Source organism: Phacochoerus africanus, chromosome 1 (genome assembly GCF_016906955.1).
Source record: "Phacochoerus africanus isolate WHEZ1 chromosome 1, ROS_Pafr_v1, whole genome shotgun sequence".
Lineage (NCBI taxonomy): Eukaryota > Metazoa > Chordata > Mammalia > Artiodactyla > Suidae > Phacochoerus > Phacochoerus africanus.
In genome coordinates this window covers 217591848-217610186 of record NC_062544.1, presented here as the reverse complement: position 1 = coordinate 217610186, position 18339 = coordinate 217591848, and the positions used below count along the sequence as shown (strand labels likewise).

The following is an 18339-nucleotide window of genomic DNA, read 5'->3' as shown; positions in this document are numbered from 1 at the left end:
ATGGCCATTTTTGCAATACTAATTCTTCCAACCCCAGAGCATGGAATATCTTTCTACTTCTTTGAATCTTGTTTAATTTACTTGATTAATGTTTTATAGTTCTCAGTATGTAAGTCTCTCACCTCCTTGGTGAGTTTTATTCCTAGGTATTTAATTTTTGGAGGTGTGATATTAAAAGGTATTGTATTTTTATATTCCTTTTCTAATATTTCATTGTTAGTATACAGAAATGCAACCAGAATGTTAATGTTGTATCCTGCTACTTTGCTGAATTCATTTATAAGTTGAATAGTTTTTGTATGGAGTCCTTAGGGTTTTCCATATATAGTATCATGTTATCTGCATACAGTGACAATTTTACCTCCTCTCTTCCAATTTGGATACCTTTTATTTCTTTTGTTTGTCTGACTGCTGTGACTAGGACTTCCAATACTATGTTGAATAAAATTGGTGAAAGGGGGCGTTCTTGTCTTGTTCCCGATTTTAGCAGGAAGGCTTTCAGCTTTTCCCCATTGAGTATTATATTGATGGTGGGTTTGTCATAAATGGCTTTTTTTGTTTGTGTTTTGTTTTGTTTTGTTTTGTTTTTCTCTTTAGGGCCAGACTCATGGCGTATGGAGGTTCCCAGGCTAGGGGCTGAATCAGAGCTGTAGCTGCCAGCCTACATCACAGCCACAGCAACACCAGATCTGAGCTGCATCTGCGACCTACACCACAGCTCACAGCAGTGCTGGATCCTTAACCCACTGAGGCCAGGGATCAAATCCACAATCTCATGGTTCCTAGGCAGATTTGTTTCTGCTGTGCCATAATAGGAACTCTATAAATGACTTTTATTATGTTAAGATATATTCCCTCTATACCCACTTTGGTAAGAGTTTTTATCATAAATGGATGTTGGATTTTGTCAAATGTCTAAGCTGCTTTTAAGCCCATCCAATGAAGTTTTCATTTTGGTTATTGCATTTTTCTGCTTTAAAATTTTTATTTGGTTTTTCTTTGTTTTTGTTTTTGCTTTTTTAAATGGCTGCACCTGCAGCACATGGAAATTCCTGGGCTACGGGTTGAATCAAAGCTGCAGCTCTGGCCTATGCCACAGCCATGCCAACATAGGATTTGAGCTGCCTCTGGGAACTCCACCACAGCTTGCAGCAACATTGGATCTTAACCCACTGAGCAAGGCCAGGGATTGAACCCACATCTTCACAGAGACAACATTGTGTCCTTAACCCACTGAGACACAACAGAAACTCCCTATTTACTTATTTATTATTATTTATCTATTTATTTATTTTTGTCTTTTTGCCTTTTCTAGGGCTGCTCCCGTGGCATATGGAGGTTTCCAGGCTAGGGGTCGACTTGGAGCTGTAGCCGCTGGCCTACACCACAGCTCACAGCAATGCCACATCCTTAACCCACTGAGCAAGGCCAGGGATCGAGCCTGCAACCTCATGGTTCCTAGTCCGATTCATTAACTATTGAACTACGACAGGAACTCTGTTATTTGCTTATTTTTATAGTTTTCATTTCTTTCATTATATTTATATATTTTTAATTCTTAATCACATTTTTAATAGCTGCTTTGAGTTCTTCTCTGCTAATTTCATCTTCTTTGTCATTTCTATGTCTATTGACTAATTTTTCTCCATAATAGTTATGGTTCACATTTTCCTGCTTCTTCACATATATGATAATTTTCATTGGATACTGGACATTGCGGGTGTCACATGGTTTAGTGTCTGGATTTTGTTGTCTCTATTTAAAGATTGTTAAGTTTAATTCAAGAAAGCAGTTAATTTACCTGCAGATAAGCTTTTTCAGCTTTATTTTAGTGAGATTAGACTAGCCTTTATTCTGTGGCTAGTTTAGCCATATCTTCTAAAGTGTGGCCTTTCTGATGTTTTACTCAATGCCCTGCGTATTTAATAAGGTTTTTCCATTCCAACTGGTCATAACTTGAATTTTTCCAAACTCTATTCAAGCTCTAGTAGTTGCTCAGTTTGCAGTTCTCCCCTGGTTTTTATTTAACTAGCCTCCTGGAGACTATCCTTAACCTATACCTAAGATACAAGGGGAACTCATGCATATTTCTCGAGCTCTTCTCTGGTATCTATTCTGAAAATTTCAGCTGTCTCAATCTCTCCTAATTCCAATTTCATTCTCAATTAGCATGAGTACTGTATTTTGTTTAGCTTTCTTCTATCCTGTGCTTAGGCAAATATTTCCAGAAAGAAATCTGGAGAACTCTCTGGGGTCATCTTATTTGTTTCCCTTCTTTCCAGAATCACATTGCCTACTGCCCAATGTCTGAAGACATTTGTTTCATAGATTTGGTCCAGTTTTCTATTGTTTGTGGTAGGGAAGATTAGTCTGGTACCAGTTATGTATTCATGGCTGGATCACCATAACACTTTTAAAATGTAAACTTTCTATCAAATAATAAAATACATATTGAAAAATTGCATATATCTTAGAGCACAACATGATGGACTTTCATTAATTGAACATATTGGTGTCATCAACACCCAGATCAGGAACATTATTAGAACTCCCCAAAGCCCCCTAGCGGCCCTTTCCAAATATTTATAGCATCTAAGGGTAACCAAAATCCTGATTTCTCTTGCCATATATTGTTTCTGTCTGTTTTTGAACATTATGTAAGTGGAAAAAGTAGTATACAATTTTTGTGTCTGGCTTACAATCAGTTTTATGATTGTGATCTTCATCCGAGTTTTGCATGTAGTTGTTGATTGTTCATTCTCTTTTCTCTATACTATTCAGCTATGTGGATATTCTAAAATTTATTTATCCTATGAACATTCTTATATATTCTTTTTTTTTTTCTTTTTATATGGAAGTTCCCAGGCTAGGGGTCGAATCAGAGCTGTAGCCCCTGGCCTACACCACAGCCACAGCAACTCAGGATCTGAGCCTCATTCACAGCTCATACAACGCCGGATCCTTAACCCACTGAGCGAGGTCAGGGATCAAACCCGCATCCTCATTGATACCAGTCGGATTCGTTTCCGCTGCGCTACAATAGGAACTCTCTGAACATTCTTATATATTCTTTTGATGAACATATGAGTACATTTCTGTTGCATATAGAGCCAGTGGTGGAATTGCTAGGTTAATCTACCTAATAATCACTGAAGTTATATAAGTAGTCTGTCTGACATCTCCATTTATGAGCATCTCAAACTTCACATATCCAAAACTATTTGCTCCTCCTTCTATGTTCCCTGAATCAGTAAATGGCTTTTTAATTTATCTAGTTACTTATGGAGTCATTCTTAATGCTCTTCTTTTCTTTATCCTTCCCTGCAAACCAATCCATTATTAAATCTCTTGGGTTTACCTTCTAATTTATACATGTCTCAAAATTATCCAATTCTTTCTGTCTATACTGCCATCACCCTAGTTTAAGCTATGATCATCTCTGGCCTTGACTAATATAACTGCATTAGAAATGAACTTCTAGGAGTTCCCGTCGTGGCGCAGTGGTTAACGAATCCGACTAGGAACCATGAGGTTGCGGGTTCGGTCCCTGCCCTTGCTCAGTGGGTTAGTGATCCGGCGTTGCCGTGAGCTGTGGTGTAGGTTGCAGACGCGGCTCGTAGGCCGGTGGCTACAGCTCAGATTAGACCCCTGGCCTGGGAACCTCCATATGCCGCGGAAGCGGCCCAAGAAATAGCAACAACAACAAAAAAGACAAAAGACAAAAAAAAAATGAACTTCTAGCAACCCCCTTTGCCCTCTTCCAAACTGTTCCCCACAAACAGTCTAAGTGAGCTTTTAAATATGTAAATCATATCCCACTTAACACTCTCTTGGCTGCCCATTGACCTTAGGATATGTTACAAAATACAGTCTAAAATCTATAATGTGGCCAATAAGAGCCCGCATGGTTTGGCCTCTGCCTCAACTCGGCTCAGGTTTACACCCTACACCTCAAACATACTGACTTCCTTTCAGTTCCTGGAACACATCAAGGTCTTTCCTGCCCCAACAGCCTTAAACATAATGTTCCCCACCTGCAACACTCTTTAAGGCTCTTTCATATGCCCGGAAGCTTAAAAGGCACTTCTTCAAAGCACTCTTCCCTGACAATCCTGATTAATCTATCACAGCTCCCACTAATTTTCCTTCGTAGAACAGATTACAATTTATAATTACGGAAAGATTTGTGCTTTAACATCTCTTGCTCCTATCACACTTTAGATTCCATCGTGTTAAGTTCACTTCTGGAACGCAATGGTTAATACCGCGCTCAGCACGTGGTACGCAGTGCTTGTTTAATAATGCATGACTGATGCCAAAGTTAGAAGGGGCCGCAGAAACAGCATCTGGCACTTCTTTGCCAAGGTTAGGTTCCTGCTCCTGTGTGGCGTTTTTATTCACTTAGAGGGGGATTTCGTTGCTGTTCCTTCGATGTTTGCTGTAGGGCCGCGTGAAAAACGAACTGCCTGCAGACACAGGTAGCAGGTGGGAGAGATCAGCCTTACTCGTGAGGGACAGCCTAATCTAAATTGAGTTTACGCTCCTTAGGCGCAGGAGCTTGAAAAGCTGCCAATCTGCCCTGGAGGGGGCGGGTCAGTGTGTGTCCTTGCCCCAGAACCTGATTGGCTTGGGCAAGCTCAAGGAACGAAGGCGGGGCTTGATCTCGCCGGGCGCCAGCCACGTTGCACGCGGGACTGCCCCGCGGAAAGGCCACTCCCCGGCCCCACAATGCAGTGCGGGTCGCGTCACTCGGAGCGGCGGGTCCCGGCTCGACAGGTACTGCCGTGCCCCTCTCAGTCCTTGTTTCTTCCTTCTCAGGGTCGCTCGAACCCCTGACGGCCCGCCCCTTCGCTCTCCTCGTCGCCTGTCACAGCCCCGGCACTCGCCCTCGGGAACACAGGCTTACTGACCCCCGGCGAGAACTAGGCTTGTGGCGTGTGGGCGGGAGCCGGGAGTCGTCCGAGCCGCAGAGCTTTGGAGGGTCGGGATCTCGGGGACTTTGTCCCCTCCAGCTTGAGGGATGCGTGGGCCCGCGTGGATGGCGGTTGCCCTTCGGCTGACCCGCGGGTGTATGGGGCAGCTTGGGCAGGGGGCCCGAGGAGGAGAGAAAGTCGCTATGGGCTGCCAGCTGTAGGGGGGCCGGGAGGTGGGCATTCAGAAACCCGGGGGTCTTCCTGGGCTGTTTAGGTGACCCTGAGAGCTCGACATGACATTTCCTATTTCTTTTAGGCAAGGTGGAATTTGAACTCGTGGCTTACTTTCTTTGCCTTTTGTGACATTGAATGAGCACTGAATCCAGAAATTTGGCCATGTTGGCTCATGGCAACTTTTAAGGCCCTGATAATGGCACTTTGCGAAACGATGTGGCATAAAGGAGATCCGAGCAATTGCCTTGGCAGGTGGAAGAACCGAAATAGGAGGCTGAAACCCAGCCGGCGTTAATCTCTCTGCCAGTGAAAACAGCTTTGGCCTTTTCTCCTTAGTTTCCTGGATTATCCACCTGGGGAAGTGGGAGAGCTTGAGAACCATTTCCTCCCATGCCTCTGCTGCAAAGGCAAAGCCCAGGGCTAAAGTGTCAGCCACCAGGCGGGAGATGTTGGGATCCCAGCTAACAGGTGGAACAGCCAATTTTTTTGTTTTGTTTTGTTTTAAACTCTCTGAATCACATTTCAGGTTACTTGCATTTGCTTACTGCTAAGATATTAAAGAATGAGTCTATACTGAAAACAATACCTGCAGTTTCTGGATTGTAGTTGAGTGTTTGAATCTGACATCTGTGACCATGCGCTAACTTAAGGGACATCTGAGCATTTCCTGTGTTGAGAACCATGATGTTGGTTTATTGCTTTGTATGTGTTTGTGTGCATGAGTGAGGCTTTAAAAATCTAAGTATATTTTGTACTGATGTATGAACGGAGCCTAGGGGGTTGACTGTGATCTTTCTGTCTATGTGTTGGAAGCCTGAATATGTTGAGAGGTAGGTAATCCCTCTAGGGTAGAGTTATGCATGAGTTTAAATATGTCACTTGCTAGTTTAGGGGTTGAATAAAATATTTTTCTACGTTTGAATATCCTCAGGTAAAATCAAACTGGTAATGCAGCTTATTGAGAAGCTTAAATGAAGTAACGTGTATGAAGTGTCTGGTAAATAGAGGGCAGTCAATACATAATAATAGAAAACACTTAATATTGCACTTTTAGTCAAAAAGGTGATGTTTCGGGTTTCTTATGTGTTCCTATGAGGTATATACCATTAATATCTTTAAAATAACACTGTGAGATAGATACTGTTGATAGCCACAATTGATAGATTGGAGTATTAAACATAAAAAGACAAAGCCTGCCCAATTTGGAACCAGTTTTCCAACCCAGGCAGTCTGATTTCAGAGTTCATCATGCTAACTACAATATTACACTGTTTCTTAACCACAAGCTGTTATTATTATTTCAAAATGAGTAGCTAGTTTCTCTGTTACTGAGTTCTTGCCCTGGTTGGATATAGGAGGAGCACAGTTGATGTAGAGATACAAGAGACTTAGGTTTAAGCACCAGTTCTGCCATGTATTAGCAGTGTGACATTGCGAAAGAGTTCCTCAGTTTCCACATTTGTAAAATGGAGTTTATACCAACGCATTCTTTATGAACTATGAGGTGTTACACAAATGGTTGACATATTTGTGTAGGTTTTGGAGGCCCTCTTCCCAGATGTAAGTATAATGTACTCTGGAGCCTGAAGTCTTTACATACTGTGCAATACAAGCATCTGTAATAGAAATACAAAGGGCTGCTGGTAGCATGGGGGCACAGGCAAAGCTGCCAAAGGCACTCTGGTTGTTCTTGATACCCTTTCCCCTTCTCTTCAAGCTGTCTCCTAAGTGCCTTCCTGCTAACCTGTGGCTGTGTAGAGTCCTCTCCTTTTCACTCAATCTTGTTCATACCCTGTGCATCACAATTAGTATAGTTTTCTCCCCAAATTACTCCCCAATTCCCACAGATCTCAGCTAGCACTTTTAATAAAATAGTATGTACCCACTTTTAATAAAGTAGTATGTACCGAGGTTGTGTTTTCCCAAACATTAGTAATGTCGGATGGGTAGGATAATTTGAATGATAACCAGATGAACATTAAAAAAAATTCTCTAGAAGTTCCCGTCATGGCTCAGTGGAAATGAATCCGACTAGGAACCATGAGGTTTCAGGTTCAATTCCTGGCCTCGCTCAGTGGGTTAAGGATCCGGTGTTACTCTGAGCTGTGGTGTAGGTTGCAGACGTGGCTCGGATCTGGCATTGCTATGGCTCTGGTATAGGCCAGTGACTACAGCTCTGATTAGACCCCTAGCCTGGGAACCTCCATGTGCTGTGGGTGCAGCCCTAGAAAAAGCAGCAGAAAAAAAAAATTCTCCAGAGCCATCATTGTATTTTAAAAAATTCTCTAGGGAGTTCCCAGTGTGGTGCAGTAGAAATGAATCTGACTAGTATCCATGAGGATGTGGGTTTGATCCCTGGCCTTGCTAGGTGGGTTAGGAATCCGGCATTGCCGTGAACTGTGGTGTAGGACACAGATGTAACTTGGATCCCATGTTGCTGTGGCTGTGGTCTAGGCCAACAGCTGTAGCTTTGATTCAACCCCTAGCCTGGGAACTTCCATATGCTGTGGGTGCAGCCCTAAAAAAAAAACAAAAAACAAAACAAAAAATCTGTAGAAATTTGCATACACACTTGAATGAAACAAAAGAAGTTCTCTGTGTATTTTAAGTAAATTAGGGGAGGAGCCTAACACCTCAAAACTGATTTCACAGGTACTGTTGCTAAGCATAACTAACTAACTAAATATATATAGGCGTTACCATCATGGTTACAACTTGACTGGTATACATGAGGATGCAGGTTCAATCCCAGGCCTTGATCAGTGGATTAAGGATGTGGTGTTGCTGTGAGCTGTGGTCTAGGTCACAGACAGGGCTTGGATCCACTGTTGCTGTGGTTGTGGCATAGGCCAGCGGATATAGCTCTGATTTGATCTGTAGCCTGGGAACCTGCATATGCTGCAGGTGTGGCCCTAAAAAAGAGACATTAAATAAATAAATTAACTGAGAGGCCCATATTAGGTAAATAATAGTACAGGAGGAATGCAAATGTGGTAAGACCTCTGAATATAGTACTTAGATGACTAAAGTTTAGGAAATAATGGAGTAAAATAAAGTATGAGTGATTAACCCATTATAAACTGTTTTTACCTTAAACGAGGCATTTATGAAAGCATCTTACTGGAAAGTGAATATAAAATGTACTTATGTGTTGGATTTCGTTTACTGCTTTTTGAGAGATTGTCTCTCTTGAGACCTTGGGCCCACAGTCATTATGCTGCAAAGTTCTGAAGAAGAGATCAGCTTCTTGTTATCTTAGGTCTAAAAGTTTGCTAATTAATTACTGCTATAGGAGCTTGGCATTGTGGGAGTTTATTTTCCTCAGCCTTTACATAGATGTTTACCCTTTACATAAATGTGGATTCTAATTGGGGCTTTTTCCTCTAGCAGTTGCTGTTGGGGAAAGGGTATACAGGCCAACACTCAGATTCCCTAGCAGTTTTCTGCTGCAGTCTAAAGGCATGTGTTGGGAGTCCCGTCGTGGTGCGGCAGAAACAAATCCGACTAGGAACCATGAAGTTGCGAGTTCAATCCGTGGCCTTGCTGAGTGGGTTAGGATCCGGTGTTGTCTTGAGCTGTGGTGTAGGTTGCAGACTCAGCTCAGATCCGGCGTGGCTGTGGCTGTGGTGTAGGCTGGCAGCTGTAGTTCTGATTAGACCCCTAGCCTGGGAACCTCCACATGCCACAGGTGCAGCCCTGAAAAGACAAAAGACAAAAAAAAAAAAAGGTATATGTTATATTTTTTGTGTTAAAGATGAGGGAAAATGGACCAGTGGCCTAAAAATGTATCTGTGGCCCTGATGAAACTACAACTGATCTTGAATCTCCCATGCAAGTGTTTTAATTTCTTCTTTTTCTCAGTTCCTTGGTTTTTCCAACCACCCCCTTGGCTAGACTCTTAAGGCATCCCTGTCTTCTAATCCTAGCTTGGCCTTGATGTTGACAGATTCCTTTTTCTACAACTGTAGTCCAGATAAGATTGGAATGCGTCTGTTTTTTAAGAAACTAGTAAGAATTCAAAGTAAAAAGAAAAAGGGGGGTATATTTATTGAGTTGATAAAGGAGAGATTGCTTTTTCTAAGGGAATTGAGTTTTATCTACAAAATAATCAAGCCTTGCCCTGTGCATTGGATAGTCATCTCAGTTTCTTTCACTAGTTCACTGGTTTGGATGCTAGGTCAAATGACTCTGGAAGAAATTCAATTTTTCTCCTCAAAAAAATCTTATCTACTGATAAATAGAAGCAATTCTCTAACAGTCTTTTAAGAATTTAGACAGGAAATCTCACTGCTGTGTTGTGCTTTTGGTTACAAGCCCCAGAGTGTCTATTAGGAATATGTGAAAGGCAGGTTTGCTTAACTCTAGTTTTCCAGTTGGTAAAATGGTAGGCAACATAGCTTGTGTTGTGTTTGATTTTTCCATCTGAATTCCTTGAATTCTGGACCAATGCTACTTGGTGGTAGGAACTATCTATTCCTAATGTCTGATATAGTCTCTGGCATACAGTATGTACTCAGTAAATGTTTGTTAAATGAATGGAATGTGTATGTTGTTATTCTTTGGCCAGTATATGTTTTAGGAAATGTGAATCATATCTTTCAAGTCATAAAAAAGAAAAGAGTAACTTTGATGATTACATGAAAATTAGCAGCCTATAATAAAGATTATTCTTAGTATTTCTGTTGCAATCCTAGAAAAATCAGACATAAAGAATGCAGTCTAATTTTTTAAAAAATTTTTTTGTCTTTTCCAGGGCCACCCCCAAGGCATATGGAGGTTCCCAGGCTAGGGGTCTAATTGGAGCTATACCTGCCAGCCTACTTGAGGGCCACAGCAATGCCAGATCCAAGTTGCGTCTGCGACCTACACCACAGCTCATGACAACGCCAGATCCTTAACCCACTAAGCAAGGCCAGGGATTGAACCTGCAACCTCATGGTTCCTAGTCAGATTCATTAACCACTGAGCCGGGAAGGGAACTCCAATGCAGTCTAGTTTTAAATACTACTAAGAATATGAATGTTTGGGAACTTTAAGTCACAACCTTGCTCTCATGTCAGTTCCCAGGAGTAGTCATTGTATTGCTGTATATTTCTGGAAAAACAAAGTTTTATATTTAAATAATAAATGTGTGAGGGTATGAAGTAAGACATTTTTTCTAATTTCTTAAACGTAGGCTAAATGTTACAATTGTGGTTTAATAAATAAATGAAACGTAACAATTTTTAAAAGCGATTTAGAGTATAGACATCCCTTGAGTGATCACAGTTTTCTCTTGCTACTGCTTTTAGAAGAAAAAAGAAATTGGTTAAGTAGGAAAAAAAAATTGATTTGGGGAGTTTCGTCTTGGCTCAGCAGGTTAAGGATCCAGCATTGTTAATGCTTTAGCTCTGGTTACAGTTGTGGCACAGGTTTGATCCCTGGCTGGGGAACTTTCACATGCCATGGATGCTGCCAAAGGGGGGAAAAATGATTTGGATATGTCATGTTGGAACTTTTGTTCAAAGGTTCCATTATGGTTAGGGCTAATTTAATTCCTGGTAGGTTTTTTTCCTTCTAAATAAATGGAGGGGTGTTCCCACTGTGGCTCAGTGGGTTTAGGACCCAACAAGTCTCGGTGAGAATTTGGGTTCCATCCCTGGCCTCGCTCAGTGGATTAAAGATCCCAAGTTGCCACAACCTGTGGTGTAGGTCGAAGTTGTGGCTTGGATCTGTGGGGCTGTGGTGTAGGCCCGCAGCTGCAGCTGTGACTCAACCCCTAGCCTGAAGTGTGCTGCGGGCGTGGCCATAAAAAGAAAAAAAAAAAAAAAAAGGAGGAGAAAAATATTAAAGGGTAATGACATTAATACCTAGCTTTTCCTCTTTCTTCCTCATGAAAAAAGGAACAAGGGAGGTAAATTTAATGCATTAGCTTTATATTTAGATTAATTTTTATTGTTAATCAGTTAACGTCATGAATGAGCACTCAGATTTCGATTTGACACTGCAACAAAAACTAGGGACCACTGATTTCCAAACTTGGTACCAGTAGATTTTGTCATTTTTTTGATACATTACTCACTCAGTTTTTCGTTTTTGGAGTGAGGTAATATTTTCCTAGTTGAGCTTAGCAGGTAAGCATTAATTTAATCTCTGAGATACAATATCTTGAAAAAAGCCTATGAAATTTTTAGCAAACTTTTCAATTTTTATCAGTTGTGCCTACTGCTAGTGAAGAAGTTTTAGTGGCATTGTGTTCTATGGCCTGACAAGAAAGCATTATCACTTTAATTTCAGACTGTGAAAATGTTTTAATTCAGTGTTTATCAAAGTATGAGCCTTAGACAATAAACAGTACTTATCTGGGGAATTTTCTAAAAATGGAAAATTCTCAAGTCCCACTCCATGGTCAGTGGATCAGAATTTTTGGAGAGTGGGCCCAGAAGTCTGCATTTCTAAGAAAAATTCCAATGGTTTTTATAAAGGCTAAAATTTGAGAACCACTGTGTGTGTGTGTGTGTATTTTTATTTTATTTTATTTTATATTTTATTTTTGTCTTTTTAGGGCCGCACCCACGGCATATGGAGGTTCCCAGGCTAGGAGTCTAATCGGAGCTGTAGTTGCTGGCCTACACCAGAGCCACAGCAAATCAGATGTGAGCGACGTCTGCGACCTATACCACAGCTCATGGCAACACCGGATCCTTGACCGGTTGAGCAAGGCCAGGGATTGAACCTGCAACCTCATTGTTCCTAGTCAGATTTGTTTCTGCTGCACCACGATGGCAACTCCTTGTGTGTATTTTTTTTAATCAAAGTTTGACTGCTTACCTAATTTCTTTCAGACCTAGGCCTATGCAGTCCTTTTATCTATTTTTATAAAGCATGATTAGAATATAATAAAAGAGGTCATTATGATTTTCTTTTTGATAAAAAGATTGAGAATATTAAAACTAGTATTCCTTTAGCATTAAGATTTATTTTTTTCTGATTATAATAGGAATATGTGCCTATTGTGGAATATTATAGAAATTTAGGAAATTATAAAATGATAGCAATTACCCATAATACTATTTCTTTTTTTTTGTCTTTTTTGTTGTTGTTGTTGTTGTTGTTGCTATTTCTTGGGCCGCTCCCGCGGCATATGGAGGTTCCCAGGCTAGGGGTCGAATCGGAGCTGTAGCCACCGGCCTACGCCAGAGCCACAGCAACTCGGGATCCGAGCCGCGTCTGCAACCTACACCACAGCTCACGGCAACGCCGGATTGTTAACCCACTGAGCAAGGGCAGGGACCAAACCCGCAACCTCATGGTTCCTAGTCGGATTCATTAACCACTGCGCCACGATGGGAACTCCCCATGATACTATTTCCTAGAGATAAGCATTCTAATTTTGTCATGTTTCCTTGTAGAATCTATTTCTCCATTTATCTCTCCCTTCTCTGTGTCTTTATGGAAAACATACTCATTTTTTTTTCTCATGAGACTATTTTTACTGAAGTATAGTTAATTTACAAGGCTGTTATAATTTCTGCTGTAGTTTCTACAACAAAGTAACCCAGACATACATATCCATTCTCTCCCATAGAGAGAGTTCTCTGTGCTGTACAGCAGGACCCCATTGTCCACTCATTCCAAATACCTCAGTGTGCATATATCATCAGTCCCAAACCCTCAGTCCATCCCTCCCATGCCTTCCCACCTGTCCCCTTTGAAACTATAAGTTTTTCAGTCTGAGAGTCTGATTCTGTTCTGCAAATAAGTTCATTTGTATCCTTTTTTTTTTTTTTTTAAGATTCCACATATAGGTGGTATCATGTGATGTTTGTCTTTCACTGTCTAACTTCACTTAGTATGATAGTTTCTAGGTCAATCTATGTTGCTGCAAATGGCATTATTTCATTCTTTTTAATGGCTGAGTAATATTCCATTATATATATGTACCACATCTTCTTTATCCACTCCTCTGTTGATGGACATTTAGTTGTTTCCATGTCTTGACTGTTGTACATAGAGCTGCAATGAACATTAGGGTACATGTATCTTTTTGAATTACCGTTTTCTCTGGATAGATGCCCAGGAGTGGGATTGCTGGATGGTGTGATAGTTCTATTTTTAGTTTTTTGAGGAACTTCCACACTGTTTTTCTATGGTGGTTGCACCAGTGTACATTCCCACCAATAGTGTAAGATGATTCCCTTTTCTCACCACCCTCTCCAGCATTGATTATTTGTAGACTTTCTGATGATGGCTATTCTGGCTGGTGTTAGATCATACCTCATAGTAGTTTTGACTTGCATTTCTCCAGTAATTAATGATGTTGAACATCTTTTCATGTGTTTTTTGGCCATCTGTATGTCATCTTTGGAGAAATGCCTATTTAGATCTTCTGCCCATTTTTGGATGGGGTTGTTTGGTTTTTTTGGTATTGAGCTGCAGGAGGTGCTTATATATTTTGGAGATTAATCCCTTGTCAGTTGCTTCATTTGCAAATATTTTGTCCCATTCTGTGGGTTGTCTTTTTGTTTATGGTTTCCTTTGCTGTGCAAAACCTTTTAAGTTTAATTATGTCCCATTTGTTTATTTTTGTTTTTATTGTCATTACCCTAGGAGGTGGATCTGAAAAGATACTGCTGTGGTTTATGTCAAAGAGTGGTCGGCCTGTGTTTTTCTCTAAGAGTTTCATAGTGTTCGGTCTTAGGTCTTTAATCCATTTTGAATTTATTTTTGTGTATGGTGTTAAAGAGTGCTCTAATTTCATTCTTTTGCATGCAGCTGTCCAGTTTTTCCAGCATCACTTATTGAAGAGACTTCTCCATTGTATGTTCTCGCTTCCTTCGTCACATTAGCTGGCCATAGGTGCTTGGGTTTAACACATGCAGTTTTGATCCAGCTTTTTTTCTTCGTAACATAGAAACATTTTACCCCATTAAACTATTTCACAAATGTAACTTTTAGTTGCATTATATTTCATCATAGAGGTGTACCATGATTTCTTTAACCATTCGCCTATTGTTGAAGTTTAGATTGTTTTCTGTTATTTCTATGAAGAAAATGTCTTTCTGTTTAAAATTTTGTCTAAATCATTATTATTTTCTTTAGGATAGGGTCATGTACTTAAATTTATTGTGGTCAAAGATCATAAATATTTTAAAATTCTTGTTGAATATCACTAAATTGTTTTGGGAATGGTGTTTATTCCAATATTTACTTCCACATATACCTGTGGAAGTGCTGGAAAGAAGCAGGTATTTTTTTTAAATTTTATTTTGTTCATTTTTTAAAGTTTTATTGAGTATAATTTACAGTGTTGTGATAAAGCAGGTGTTTTCTTAAATAGCTAATTTGTGAAGAAAAGCATAGTATGTTATTGCTTTAATTAATATGTCTTCAATTATTAGTGAGTTGCACATTTTTGCACTATGTTTATCAGCTTTGGCTTTAATTTCATACCTAACCCAAACTGTTCATTTTGTTTTAGGTCTTCTCTGTCGGTTGAAATGTCTATGATTTTATCTGCTTCAGTCATTCGTGTCAGAGATGGACTGCCACTTTCTGCTTCAACTGACTATGAACAAGGCACAGGCATGCAGGAGTGCAGAAAGTATTGTAAGATACTCTCGAGGAAACTTGCTCAGCTTCCTGATAGATGTACACTGAAAACTGGACATTATAACATTAAGTAAGACTTCAGTTTGTTCCATTAGAATTATTTGCATTGTGGTTGTCATTTTAATGAAATTTAAATGAAATTTAAATAGAAATTAATGTTTGACTAAGAATTTGTTGAAGTCAAGAATCTTGTGGTTCTGAACTTATACTAAAAGTATTCCTCATGTCATCATCCTTTTTGCAATTTCTCTGTGTTTATGTCTGGCTTTAGCAAATTTTATAGTTTTGCAGATCACAGTTATTGCAAAAGTTGATTGTTAGGTATTTATTGGTATTCTCACATGCCCAGAAAAACTGTAATGGAAAATATAAAAAGTCATACATGATACTTGTCCTTAAAGAACTTAAGAATTTTACATCCCAGTGAGAGGGGATAGTGCTCATCACTATTTCTTGTATATAAAGAAAACCAAACTGTGCAGTGGGATAGAGAGTGACTTTACGGAGCTCAAGGGCCTTTCTGAGAGAGTGACATTTGAACAGAGACCTAAAGGATGCTGTGAATGAAGAGCAAGGCAGAGGTAACAGCCAGTGCAGAAGGTCTTCAGTACAGATCAAGGGATGGAAAGAAAACCAAGAGGATGAAGCAATATAGACAATTGATAGAGTGACAGAGGTGAGACTAGAAAGGTAGGAATGGGACAGGTTACATAGGGCCTTCTAGGCTGTGATAAGGAGTTTGGATTGAGCCTAATGTAATAGGAAACCATTGGAGAGCTTTAAGATGGGGAGTTATGTAATCTGATGTTGGTTTTGAATAGATCATCCTAGCTGCTCTCTGGAGAATGGGCTCTAGGGGAGAAAGAGTGGAGGCAGAGAGGTCATTTAGGAGATACTTAAGAGAAATTTAGGAAGAGGTGGTGCTTGTAACTTGAAAGGAGGGTGATAATGATGAGAAGGGCTTGGATGTGGGCTATAGTTTGGGAGTAGTACCAACAAAATTTCCTAAAGGATTGAAATGGAATGTGTGGGAAAGGGAATAATTAAGAGTTACCTCTATATTTTTTTGGCCTAAAGAATGTCCATAATTACTTGGATAAGGGGACTGAAATGTGCAAGACTGGAGAATGTTTCACTGGTAAAAATCAAGAGTTCTTTTTGGACTCTTTAACTCTGAGATGTCAGTTAGACATCCCAGCGGCACTTTGAGGCAGGCAGTTGGATGTATAAGTCTGAAGTTTAGTGAAGAGAAGAACAGGTACGGAGATAGATTTGGAGGTCAGCTTACAGTTTATAATTAAAATCATAGGAATAGGGGAAGTTCTCTTGTCGCTCAGTGGGTTAAGGATCCAGCATTATCACTGTAGCAGCTTGGTTCACCATTGTGCTTTGGGTTCCGTCCCTGGCCCAGGAACTTTCTTATGCCATGGGTGTAGCCAAAAAAAATCGTAGGAATAGATGAGACTACCTCAGCATACACATGAAACAGTTAGAGAATAATGAACTCCTGAGCGGTTTGATACTGACTGTGCCTACAGTGGGAAATCAGCTAAGAACAAGATTGATATGGGATATAATAAGGAGAGGGCTTTATTACAGAGAAGAGAAGAGCCATGTCCTGAAGAATTAGTAAGATTTGGCTAAAGCAGAGAGGAGGGCATTCCAGGTGTAGGGAGGAGGCAGAACAAGTCAAGAATATGTCTTAGATGGTTAGGTGCATTAACCTGCTTGTCCTGGTACCGTGAATGATGATTTAAGGATAGTTATGGAAAATGTGAGATGATTAGTGTGGGGCCAGATCCTGGATTTCCCTGAAAGTTCAGATTGAGGGATATCCCTTTGATGATGTAATAGGTTACAGGAAACTGTTACTGTAGGTTTGAGGGAAGTGACTTGATAAAAAGTAATGCTAGAGTGAAATATAGAGTGAAATGGAAAGTCTGAAGAGAGGAGAGAAGCCAACTTATTGTTAGGGCCTGAACTAGTAAGATAAAGTGCAAATGAAAAAGAAAACGCCAACCAGAAAGACACTTCAGAGGAAGAAATGGTAAAGCCTAATAAGCTCAAACACCAGAAATGAAGAGAAGGAGGGGACAGAAAATGTCTCGGAATTGGATAGATTGAGATCTTTGGAAAGGGTTGCTTAAAGAGGCAGAGGGTGAAGCTCCATTTTGAGCATTTTAATTACGGTTTTGACAAGATGGTCCAGTTGGGGTGGGATAGAGATTTTGGAATCATTCACTTGGAAATTGAAACTGTGAGGGTAGAAATGCTCACTGCGTTTCTGAGAGGTTCAGAATAGAACTTTAGGGAAGGTCTATATTTACTTGGGTCACGTGGAGTAATGAGCAGTTTTGTCTTTAATTGGGCTTTCTGAGAGTTTTAAATGGAAAATGTGGTGATGGTCATGGTGGTTAAAATATATCTAAAATAATGTCTTAGCTTTTATTTTTTGAAGAAGAAGCCTGAAACATTCTAATATTGAACAGTCAGGCTCTTTTAGTGCCCGAAGTTATTATTCTGAGTTTCAGTTTTTGTTGTATAGTGCTATAAACAGATATCAACATTACATAAGATTGCCTTGAATATATATTAATTCTGACTGATATCTTGGACTTAAAAAAAAAAAACTTTTTGCACATATTTTTTGTTCTTCTATCTTACTGTCTTTAGAATGTAGTAAAATTTTAACCCCCCCAATGCTGTTTAATTGTTGTAGATGTTGTATTATTTATTTGTACTCTATATTATTCCACAAAGGATGTGAGGCAAGTTAAAAAAAAAAGTTTAAGTTTCTTATGGTTCACTGGGTTAAGAATCTGACTGCAGCGGCTTAGGTTGCTGTGGAGGCTCAAGTTTGATCTGCGGCCCAGCACAGGGGGTTATAAGGGATCTGGCGTTACTACAGCTGTAGCTCGGATTCAGTCTCTGGTCCAAGAACTTCTATATGACATGGCTGCAGCCATAAAAAAATATATATATATATATATATATATATATTTTTTTTTTTTCAGGAGTTCAGGTAAGAGAATCAGATGAAGGAAAAAATATAGAATAATAAACTGAAGTAACATTTCCTTCTGGAGATGCAAACTATATAATCTGTTCATTTTTTAGAAAAGGGCTACAAATATTGTTCTGAACTTCCCTGGGGTCAAAACAAAGGGGATAATGGGTCATTTACAGAATTCACAGTATCCACTGGATAAAAACATTGCTTTTCATGTTGCTGAAATCTGATGTATGTACATAAAAGAGAGACAATATTTGGATAGCATCCTTCCACCAGCCATAACAATGAGACTTTTATGATTTTTCTTGTAATATTCCTTAATGTAAGCAAATGGCTTGATGCAAAAAACAATTTTATGAGCAAGTTTAGGAGTGGGATGAATCAGCACAGGTCTAATCAGCCTGATCTAAGAATATCATTTAGAAATGTCTAAAGGAGTAAATAGATTACATGGCCCTCAGAATCACACATAGTGTGTTATTTTTGTAGCCAAGTTTTTTAAGAAAGATTGAACAACGGAATTTTTTTTAGTTTCTTAAAGCATCTGGATTTCATATATTTTCTATAATTGATTAGAAGTGGTGTTAA

The 18339-nt window shown here is 39.7% G+C and overlaps 1 protein-coding gene across 3 annotated transcripts in view; it reads left to right on the top strand.

Annotated features, from left to right (window-relative positions):
- The first annotated feature begins 4698 nt into the window (after positions 1-4698).
- The window catches only part of SEC22A (SEC22 homolog A, vesicle trafficking protein), a 74238-nt gene continuing 60597 nt past the window's right edge, over positions 4699-18339 (top strand). For 2 of the 3 annotated variants that reach the window (XM_047790704.1, XM_047790686.1), the window contains exons 1-2: positions 4699-4776; positions 14608-14808. In XM_047790704.1, coding sequence (XP_047646660.1) covers positions 14627-14808 — 182 coding nt within the window. In that variant the 5' untranslated portion in view covers positions 4699-4776; positions 14608-14626. Of the gene's footprint in view, positions 4777-5229; positions 5616-14607; positions 14809-18339 lie in introns of all 3 variants that reach the window. The other variant, XM_047790694.1, reaches the window with a different exon arrangement.